General features: G+C 42.6%; 1 protein-coding gene across 1 annotated transcript; it reads right to left on the minus strand.

Annotated features, from left to right (window-relative positions):
• Nucleotides 1-5,452: 5,452 nt before the first annotated feature.
• On the minus strand, nt 5,453-9,245 carry LOC113412553 (uncharacterized). Its single transcript, XM_026668289.2, has 2 exons — nt 7,128-9,245; nt 5,453-5,851 (listed from the first exon to the last, which is right to left on the minus strand). Exon 1 carries the CDS (start codon nt 8,055-8,057, stop codon nt 7,170-7,172), a length of 888 nt encoding a protein of 295 aa, XP_026524074.2. The 5' UTR covers nt 8,058-9,245; the 3' UTR covers nt 5,453-5,851; nt 7,128-7,169.
• Nucleotides 9,246-10,909: the final 1,664 nt, after the last annotated feature.

Here is a 10,909-nt window from a genome sequence, read left to right on the forward strand (position 1 = left end):
ATATATATATATATATATATATATATATATATAGGTTCTGGTATATATATATATATATATATATATATATAGTGTGTATATATATATATATAGTGGTGGGGATCTGGCTGTGCTGCAGCCTCTTGATTGGTTGATGGAGTTGATGTTGGTATAATGGGCTGTAATCTAGAATATCCTGGATCTTGTGTAAGATCCTGGGTCGTTAGCCTCTTTGTTTTAACGGCTTGGGTAATGGTTGTGTGATGGGCGTTTGCGTTGTAATCTCCTGGGTCGTTGTGTTTTGATCTCTTTCGAAGTCTCCTGTGTTAACAGCATCATGCTTGTATCCAGGCTGTGCTGATATCTGGGTCATTTGCTGTGTTGTGACTTCTTGAGTTCTTGAGGTGTATTTCTTGAGTTTCTGATGTGATGTCCTGAGCGGTGGCTGTGATGTAGCATTTGGGTTTTTATGGCTTTGAGTTTGGGGTCTGGGTCTGTGTTCGTTTGGCTTAGTTGTGGTGTGCCACATCTTCATGAGTGAGGCTTCAGAGCTTCATGTATGGTTTAGAGAGTTTGAAGTGATGATGCAGCCAGCGGCTTCGGTCTGTGTCGTGTCTCATCTTCTGTGTGGTGTGAGTCTGATTTTACGTGAGTGTGGTGGTGGCATCTTGTGCCCTCATGGTGGTCTGGTGTCATATCATGTTGGGTACTCGTCTGTTCATGAGGCGGGTTTCCAAATGGCTGGTAGCGGAGGTGTCATCTCTTTTATTCATCTGTGTGGCGTTTCTATCTCAATTATTCTCTGCTGTGGTGTTCATTGGCGATAGTTCTGTATTTTTAAGGTCAATCTCATGTCCTGTGGCTTTGAGGTGTGACCAGGAAGAGGTTGTTCTTCTTTGATTGAGTTCTTATGTTCTTCAAGATCCACTTATTCTTCTGTTATTTGTCCAATGTTGTGGTGAGGCAGGTGCGAGAATTTCAGAATATATATATATATATATATATATATATATATATATATATATATATATATATATATATGTTTATATATATATATATATATATTTGTCTGTAGTCCTTTTATATGGGATATATATATATATATATATATAGTTGTTTTATCATCAGCTAAGCATTTTGTTCTGATGATGGCAGATGAGATTCATGAAATGTGCACACCACGAACTCAGCCAAACGAACACAGACCCAGACCCCAAACTCAAAGCCATATTAAAACCCAAATGCTACATCACAGCCAACATCAGAAAACTCAGAAATTACACTCAAGAACTCAAAAGTCACAACACAGCAAATGACCAGGATATCACAGCACAAACTTTCACACAACCCATTACCAGCTGTTAAAGCACAACTACAATGACATGGGAAAATGACAGCACCAGGATATTCTACAACAAAGCTGAATACTTGTATATACATGTAATTATCCACCAAATACCGAGAACTCAGAAAACAAATATATATATATATATATATATATATATATATATATATATATATATATATATATATATATATAAATATATATATATATATATATATATATAATTGGGTTTTCTCAAAATTTGGAAGTATCTTGGCAACGTTTCGACGAAATCTCATTCGTCATCTTCAGGCTTGTGTCTTCGGCTTTGTGCTTCTCAGAGTAATGTGAGCTTGCAGCTGCTTCTTCCTTATAACTGCTAGTGGGGGTGTGACTTGATTGGGTGGGGGCTTGGCTGTGTTCTGATTGGGTGGGGGTGTATATATATATAAATGTGCGCATGTGCACACACATGTACAAATGCACACAGAGAGATACACAGTCATTTAAGGCCTTTAGGATCGGTAGCAAACGAGCAAAATAAGCCCAGTAAATAATACAAATAAAACTAAGTTCAAAGCATTCTGATCAAGCTATTAAATTAATTAATTATAAAAGGGTTAATATGTTTAATATATTATCAAGGGTTTAAGTTTAAAAACTATGTGAGAAATATATGAACCACAAATAAACACTCCTAAAAGATCACTATATCCAATATTATTTTCCTCTGAATAATTCTCATGAAATGCAGAGGTAGTTCTCGACTTACAACATTTAGTGACAGTTCAAAGTTACAGAGGAACTGATTTATGACCATTTCTCACACCGTTGCAGCATCTCCATAGTCACAGGGTGAAAATTCAGATGTTTGGCCACAGACTCATATTTATGACCATTGCAGGGTCCTGGGGTTACATCAGGGATGGGTTTCTACAGGTTCGCACCTATTCTCTAGAACCGGTTGTTAACATTCTAAGCAGTTCGGGGAACTGGTTGTTCGAAGAAATTACTGGCCTAATCCTGTAAGGAAGGCAGGAAGGAAACATTCTGGTGTTGCTTACAGAAACTGCCTCTCTGTTAACCTACATTCTTGGCAGAACTAGACTTCCTGTCTCAGGAACTTCTCTGGAGTTTTTTTTCCCTCCTTTGCTGGTACTTTGCTTGTGTGGAGTGACCATTCAAAGTTATAATGGCACTTAAAAAGGTGACTTATAACCATTTTTCACACTTACAACTATTGCAGCATCCCCTCAGTCATGAGAGGCCAGACAAGGAGATGCGTGCCTCGATGTGAGTGATGTTGAGTTGGCCAGGCCCAGCCAATAACATTACCACCTAAGCCACGCCCACCACCTAAGCCACGCCCACAGAACCAGTTGTTTAAAAAATTGAATCCCACCCCTGGGTTACGTGATCACTTTTTGCGACCTTCTGACAAGCAAAGTCAACGGGGAAGCCAGATTGACCGAACAACTGTAGAACTTAACTTAGCAGCAATGATTCACTTAACAACTGTGGCAAGAAAGGTCGTAAAGTGGGGCAAAATCCATTGAACAACTGTCTCGGTAGCAAAAATGTTGGGTTCAATTGTGGTCATAAGTTGAAAACTATCCGTATCACATTTCTCCAAGCAGAATATCTGGGGGGGGGGGGGAGTTAACTGAATGCTCAAATGGCTTTTATCATTCGGTAATTGTTACATAACAATGTACACTGCTCAAAATAATAAAGGGAACACTTAAACAACACAATGTAACTCCAAGTCAATCACACTTCTGTGAAATCAAACTGTCCACTTAGGTAGCAACACTAATTGACAATCAATTTCACATGCTGTTGTGCAAATGGAATAGACACAGGTGGAAAGCATAGGCAGTTAGCAAGACATCCCCAATAAAGGAGTGGTTCTGCAGGTGGTGACCACAGACCACTTCTTAGTTCTTATGCTTTCTGGCTGATGGTTTGGTCACTTTTGAATGTTGGCAGTGCTTTCACTCTAGTGGTAGCATGAGACGGAGTCTACAACCCACACAAGTGGCTCAGGTAGTGCAGCTCATCCAGGATGGCACATCAATGCGAGCTGTGGCAAGAAGGTTTGCTGTGTCTGTCAGCGTAGTGTCCAGAGCACGGAGGCACTACCAGGAGCCAGGCCAGTACATCAGGAGACATGGAGGAGGCCGTAAGAGGGCAACAACCCAGCATCAGGACCGCTACCTCAGCCTTTGTGCAAGGAGGGACAGGAGGAGCACTGCCAGAGCCCTGCAAAATGACCTCCAGCGGGCCACAAATGTGCATGTGGCTGCTCAAACGGTCAGAAACAGACTCCATGAGGGTGGTATGAGGGCCCGATGTCCACAGGTGGGGGTTGTGCTTACAACCCAACACCGTGCAGGATGTTTGGCATTTGCCAGAGAACACCAAGATTGGCAAATTCGCCACTGGCACCCTGTGCTCTTCACAGATGAAAGCAGGTTCACACTGAGCACATGTGACAGACGTGACAGGGTCTAGAGACGCCATGGAGAACGTTCTGCTGCCTACAATATCCTCCAGCATGACCGGTTTGGCAGTGGGTCAGTAATGGTGTGGGTGGCATTTCTTTAGGGGGCTGCACAGCCCTCCATGTGCTTGCCAGAGGTAGCCTGACTGCCATTAGGTACTGAGATGAGATCCTCAGACCCCTTGTGAGACCATATGCTGGTGCGGTTGGCCCTGGATTCCTCCTAATGCATGACAATGCTAGACCTCATGTGGCTGGAGTGTGTCAGCAGTTCCTTCAAGATGAAGGCATTGATGCTATGGACTGGCCCTTCCATTCCCCAGACCTGAATCTAATTGAGCACATCTGGGACATCATGTCTCGCTCCATCCACCAACGCCACATTGCATCACAGACTGTCCAGGAGTTGGGGGATGCTTTAGTCCAGGTGTGGGAGGAGATCCCTCAGGAGACCACCCACCACCTCATCAGGAGCATGCCCAGGCGTTGTAGGGAGGTCATACAGGCACGTGAAGGCCACACACACTACTGAGCCTCATTTTGACTTGTTTTAAGGACATTACATCAAAGTTGGATCAGCCTGTAGTGTTTTTTCCCACTTTAATTTTGAGTGTAACTCCAAATCCAGACCTCCATGGGTTGCTAAATTTGATTTCCATTGATAATTTTTGTGTGATTTTGTTGTCAGCACATTCAACTATGTAATGAACAAAGTATTTAATAAGAATATTTCATTCATTCAGATCCAGGATGTCTCTTTTTTGTGTTCCCTTTATTTTTTTGAGCAGTGTATGTGGATATGGGTCTTTAAGTGGATGCAAGAGATGGCACAAATATTTATCTAGCCATGCTTCCCTAAGGAGGTATTGGGCACCTCTTCCCCGACCCAGTATAGTTAATTTTATGTTCACCTGCTTCAGGCATCAGGCAGTCAAGTACATGCCTGGCAAATAAGCACACATTTTGTTGTGGAACCTGCAGTGCCTTTCTCCTTATACTGGAGTATCATTACTCAATGCCGTAGGGAGATGGGTTGCTATTCAAATTTCAAAACCAGTGAACTTAGAAAATATAGTAATAATTCAAATTTGGAAGGAAATGAAATGTATAGGACCACTCAACCAAGTTAATAGAAATTATAACAAAAGATGGGAAGGGCAAAGTTGTAAGTTTTCTCTTCTTTCTTGAAAATGTAGACTGAAGAATGTGCTTCTCTTACAACTCATAAATTAGGTAGATGAGCACACCATTCTTAGTTCAAAATACCTGTCCATTGTATATGCTCCTGATATGTAATTTGATTGAAAAGCTCAAAAAAGGAACTTTTTTCAAGTGAAGTATGCAGAATCTAACTGCAAGGCATTACCTATATCATGCATGTTTATGTTATACACGCTGGAGTAAATAGACTAAAAATATTGGGAAGAAATAATGGATTTTTCTAAGTAGTTCATGGCACAGATAGTCTTCTGACATTTTTTAAACCTAGAAATATTTTTGAGAGAATAAACAATGAATCAATCTGTTTATCACTTTTTGGATTAGTAAATTAATCACTTGTACTTTTTTTTTGTTGACACTCAGTGTAAGTTACAGTTAGAACACAGATTTTCACTCCTAATAAAGGGAACACTGTACAGCAGAAATACAGTAAAAAAAAGCATTTTATTTGGAATGGACATTCAAATGCTAAAAGCAATTTAAGACAAATGTTTATCAAAATAAATACAAATATAGATATTACAAATAATTTAAATGGTTTCACCCCTGCAGGTGCTACATGTTCTTTGCATCTCATAAATAGAAAAAAAAATCTTTTTTTAATGCAAAGTTGGGTGTCTTGGATGTACAACCTTATTCTTTGCCTTAAGTCTTTTTTTCTTTCTTTTTTTTAAAAAAAGTTCTTTGGTTTATAAATGCCTCTAAGGAGAAGCTTAGCCATCTGATCACATCTGGAAAAAAAAATCTAGGTATAGTAGCATCGTTTGTTTTCCTTCATTGGTATCCTGTCCTGGTGCAGTGTATTTGTTATCCAGATGTATAATCTATTGAAAGAAGAAGAAAAGAAAATTGTTAGGGATACAGGAAAAATGCAAAACAGCGAGTACTTCTCCCCTTTTTTTAAATCTAATGCCTGAATAGGATTTACTAATACAGTAACTGATGACAGGCACAAGCAATATATTGCACTGGGCTTTAAAGTGTTTAGAAATTCATTTTCACTCAAGAATAAATTCACTAGCTCCACTGCAACCTGCTCCAAATTATGAATAGGAACAGATCTTAAAAGTCTGCATTTGCAAACCAAGCAGTGCAACTTCGCACAATACATATTAATCACAGTCAGCATTATCAAGCCCAATAAAATTTACTTCTAGGTAAAGTACTATGGCAATCTCATACACACTTCCTTAGTAGCAACCAATACCAAGTTTGGGTTTAAGAGCTTTCACAGAGAATCGCACTGAACTTTCCAATAAACAAATGGAGAGTAACTTATTGAAATCATTTCAAGTCTCCCAATGACTCGGGATAATAGTGCAAAAATGTAGCACCATCCGGAAAGGTTATAAAAAGAGGGCTATATATGTTCTCAACTCTCTGAGCAACATTCAAGGCAGTATTCAGCAGAGAAATTTTGGGAAGGCCAGTATCTCCTGGCTTCAGGTCTTGTCTCAGTAAACCAAGCACAACAAGCTTCGGAGAAACAAGGAGAGGGGTGGTGGTATTTCTTCCCTACTCCTTCAGTGACTCAGGCAAAAAAACAAGCAGCTCCTTTTGACAGAAATTCTGCACCACAGCAGATTTCAAACTGTTCCTCCTCTGTAGCTGCCTCCGGTTCCTGTCACTTGAATCTCAAATATGTTGCAGTCTCTATTCCAATGAATGGACTCTTTTGAGGCAAGTAGCTTTCCAGCTAGGAACGTGCTCAGAGTTACCCTTTGTGTCTCATGCCTTGTGCATCTCGGGTATGTACAGCTATAGTTTAGCCGTTATGATTGTTACAAACTTCCCCTCTTCGCTAACATTTTCCTCATCTGGACTGAACACCGAGACAAATGTAGAGCAAAGTTCCGCAGTCCTTAAATATAAATTCTTATGGGTCTCCGCTCCCGCAATAGACCTAGCAGAGAGGGGAACGAGCATAGCTTTCCCAAAGTTCAAAAAGAAGAGGAATTGCCTAACTTTATTTCAATCATGTTGTTGGAGAAGCTTTACTTCCAACATTCTCAGATGAGGAACGAAGAGGAAGAAAGAAGTTGAGACCGAGGATCAGAAACGCAACCTACTACTAGAGGTAAAACAGCGGCGATCGCTCACCTCGGCTAGGCTGGTCCGCGCGGGACTGGCCGGGCGCGGGGCTCAGGGCGCCCGAGCCAAACGCCGGTCCCGACTGCCCGCCACCGCCTGCTCGACGGCCTCCTGCCGGCTCTTGAAGTCCTGGATGGCGCGCTTGTTCTGGAAGTCGATGAGCGCCATGGTGATGGAGGCGTTCCAGCAGCTCTCGCCCGGGCACCGAAAGTCGATCTCCTTGCGGTCCGTGGTGACGATGGTGAAGTAGATGTACTTGCCGGTGCGCTCCACGCAGTCCACCTTCTGGATGGAGCCGAAGCGCAGCTCCTTGGCGCGGGCCTTGCCGCCGCCGCCGCCCTCGGGCGAGAAGAGGCTCAGGCTCTCCTTGCTCAGCACCACCTGCTTCTTCTTCCACAGCTGGAAGAGGCTGTCGCTGCGCTTCTCCAGCTCGCCCTCGCGGATCACCTCCGACGCCGGCCCGACCGACGGCCCTTTCATGCTGCCCGCGCTCCCGGCCCGCTCTCGCTTTGTTGCTGCTGTTGCTGCTGCCGCCGTCGCCGCCGCCGCCGCGCCACGCGAAAACGATGCCGGCTCTGCAGTGTCCGGGTGCCTCCGCTGCTCGTGCTGCTTTGCGGCCGAACCAACCGGATGGGCGCCATTTATGGTCGTTGGGCCTGCCCAGGCCCCACCCCGTGCTTGCCGCCTCCGCCTTTCAGGGCGAGACGAGATTGAGCCGGCTTGGATGCCGGTGGGTTTTCTTCCTGCCGCCCCCTCGCCTGTCAAGCCACGAACAAAACCCACCCCGCCTCCCCTCAGCCCCGCCGCCTTCAGACCGCGCGAAGTGGGGCGCGGCTGGATCGGTCTCCCTCGACGTCTTTTCGGCTTCCTGCCGCTCCTTTCTCGGCAGCGAAGTTTATGAAGCATCCCCCCAGCTCGCTTTCGGATCGCCCACCCCATTAAAGGAAGTTTTGCGGCTGCTTTCCTTCCTTCCCGAAACTCCCAAGCTCTTTTTGCTCGCCGCTTCCTTACAGCTCTGAGTAAAATAATAATAATAATTTTTAAAAAGCCTTTGGGATTTGGGCCCCCAATGGTTGGCGTTCATTATTCTTTTTACCAAATATCATTAGGGCTTCACATGAAGCACTGATAAAATTATGTGGCAGAGATGCCAGATTTCAGAACGCCTTTTCCCCCCACCCAGAACTCTGGATCGAGAGGGAACTAAAAACTACACAAAGTCTTCAATGTGCGACCACAATTGAGCCCAAAATTTTGGTTGCTAAGTAAGACATTTGTTAAGTGAAACTTGTTCCATTTTACGACCTTTCTTACCACAGTTGTTAAGTGCAGTTGTTAAATTAGTAACACGGTTGTTAAGTGAATCTGCCTTTCCCATTGACTTACCTATTTGTCAGAAGGTTGCAGAAGGTGATCGTACTGCAACGGACACAAATGTGAATCAGTTGTCAAGAGTCTGAATTCTGATCACATGACAATGAGGATGCTGCAATGGTTATAAGTATGAAAAACTGTCATAAGTCACTTTCTTCAATGCCATTGTAACTGAATGATCACTGTCGTAAGTCGAGGACTAATCCGTTTTCTTATGGAAAAACTGTCTACCTGTAACGGCATCTTTGGGGAGGGCACTTTCCTGTAAATCCTATGATTGTGTTTCTTCTGGAAATATGGTAGCACCCTCTTCTTTTCCTTTTATCCTATTTTATTTACTCCAGAGTAATAATTCTTATTCCCATGTCTCCTGTTCCGCAATTTCTTAAGGCGATTTTCTACAATTCTTAACACATTCTGTAGAGAAAAAGAAGGAAAAGCTGCTGGTGTGGCTTAGGTATCTCTTGACCTGTTCACCCAACATCCCATAACCAGATGCCGAAATGTTCCAGCAGGTGCATTCACGGTACAGGTTAATTTGGTTTGTTTTAATCTTGCCTTGTATGTGTTTTGGGGTGTAACTGGATTACAAGCCCAGTGGGTTTGGTTAGTTTCAGTATATTGAGTCAAGTAAGATAATGGGTTAAGAGAATTGTGTGACTGTGACTTATGGGAGGAGGATGAAGAGGGGGATCCTGAGTGTTATCTAAATATTTCTCAGCTAAAAGCTTGCTCAGCTTTGTGTCAAATAAAGATTAGAAATTAAGAACCGACTCCATTCTTCATCAGGCATTATACCTTGTTCTGACTTTTGAGGCCAAGATCACAGTTGTTCGCTCTTGAACAGACACGACACACACTCACCTCTGTTTGATTTGTACTACCTTTTATCATGCACTACCTTTTATCATGCACACCTAACCCATAACACACAATTTATCACACGTACATAACCCAAGAGAAAGGGGTGCATAATGAAATAAATCTTGACCCACCAAACAAGAAGCCGATTTGTTGCTTCTGTCCTGCGAAATGTGTATTAGCAACGCAACAATCGTTGTTTTCAATAGGAAACTATGGTTTCCATTTCTTCCAGTGGGTTTTAAAAACAATCAGTAGGATCCACACCCGACCAAATATGCAAAGGATCATAGCTTTAATTTCAGAAGATCCGTTTGCAAGAAACAGTTGGGAAAGAAAAGAATTTCTCCCATCATTAGTGACAGTGAAATTCACCAACTAGTTATAGTAACTGGGCCATTGCATATACACAGAATATTCAAAACTGGTGCCATTTCCTCTCTCCTCTAATCCTATGATCAGCCTGACATATGTCTTTCTGTTGTGTGACATGTGTTCCCTGCTGTCTTTTTGCTCTTCTCAAGCCTATTGTTCCTTTTCCACAAGTTTATCCTGGGCTTTCCGTTCCCCTTTGCCTCACTTGTGGCTCACAGGATGACTGGCCTCAGGAATGCAACTGTCGCCAAGCCCACAGGGTCTGACTCAACTGCAGCTCTGGGATTCTCACTGCTGGACTAAGTCCACAGACTCTGGAGTCGGCGTGTGACTTCCTTATAAATGTCATTCTTTTTCTTTCCTGTAGAAAAGCGAAAGGTAGAGGCTGGCTGGTCTGCATTCTTTCACATTCTCTCTGTAATGACCTGTAATAAATCAATTAAACCAATTAACTGTCCCTGGCCAATTTCCTTTTTCACAGGCCACGTGGACTGCCATTTTCTAACTCACAATGAAGGTTCCTATTATCTCAAAAGCAGGGCCAAAGTTTGCCATCTCATGAGCAGAATGGAGTGGTCAGGTGGGACCAATGGTGAAGAAAATATGGGAGAGGCAATGAAGGGTAGAGCTGTGTCCCAGGTTGTGCTCTATTAGGCATCACTCGGATGCAATGGAGATTGTGTTCCAATATCCATCCTTGAAATGAGAGTTAATCCAGTCAATTCCTACATATAGAGGGGAGAGGGGCACAATTTTGTCCAAATGTCTTAACCTAGTTCTAAAAATACTTCAGCACTAGCAGCTGTTTTTTACAGCTTAGAAAGAGGGAGAAATCACATCTGCTGATATTCTATCATACAATGAATGTGAGTATAGTACTGGGCCATTACATATACATGTACTCTAGCTATCTCCATGTATGTTTGCAAACCCAGACAATACTGGGCCGTGCAACAATCCATGACTAAAAGAAACATGACTTGGTATGATGTGTGAGCATAATCAGCTTTAAAAGCAAAGGAAAATATTTCAAGGACACATTTTTATAGCTATCGCCATTATAAAATGAATTATGCCCATAACACAAAGCCTTGTTATCGGTTTGTATGTGTTTTATTAGATCAAGGTGTGCTACATTTACAAGATTATATTTCTTAATTGTATAAATTATGCTGAATGTG

Source organism: Notechis scutatus, chromosome 1, assembly GCF_049901735.1.
Source record: "Notechis scutatus isolate UNSWTSFEM ecotype Mainland chromosome 1, rNotScu1.2, whole genome shotgun sequence".
NCBI lineage: Eukaryota > Metazoa > Chordata > Lepidosauria > Squamata > Elapidae > Notechis > Notechis scutatus.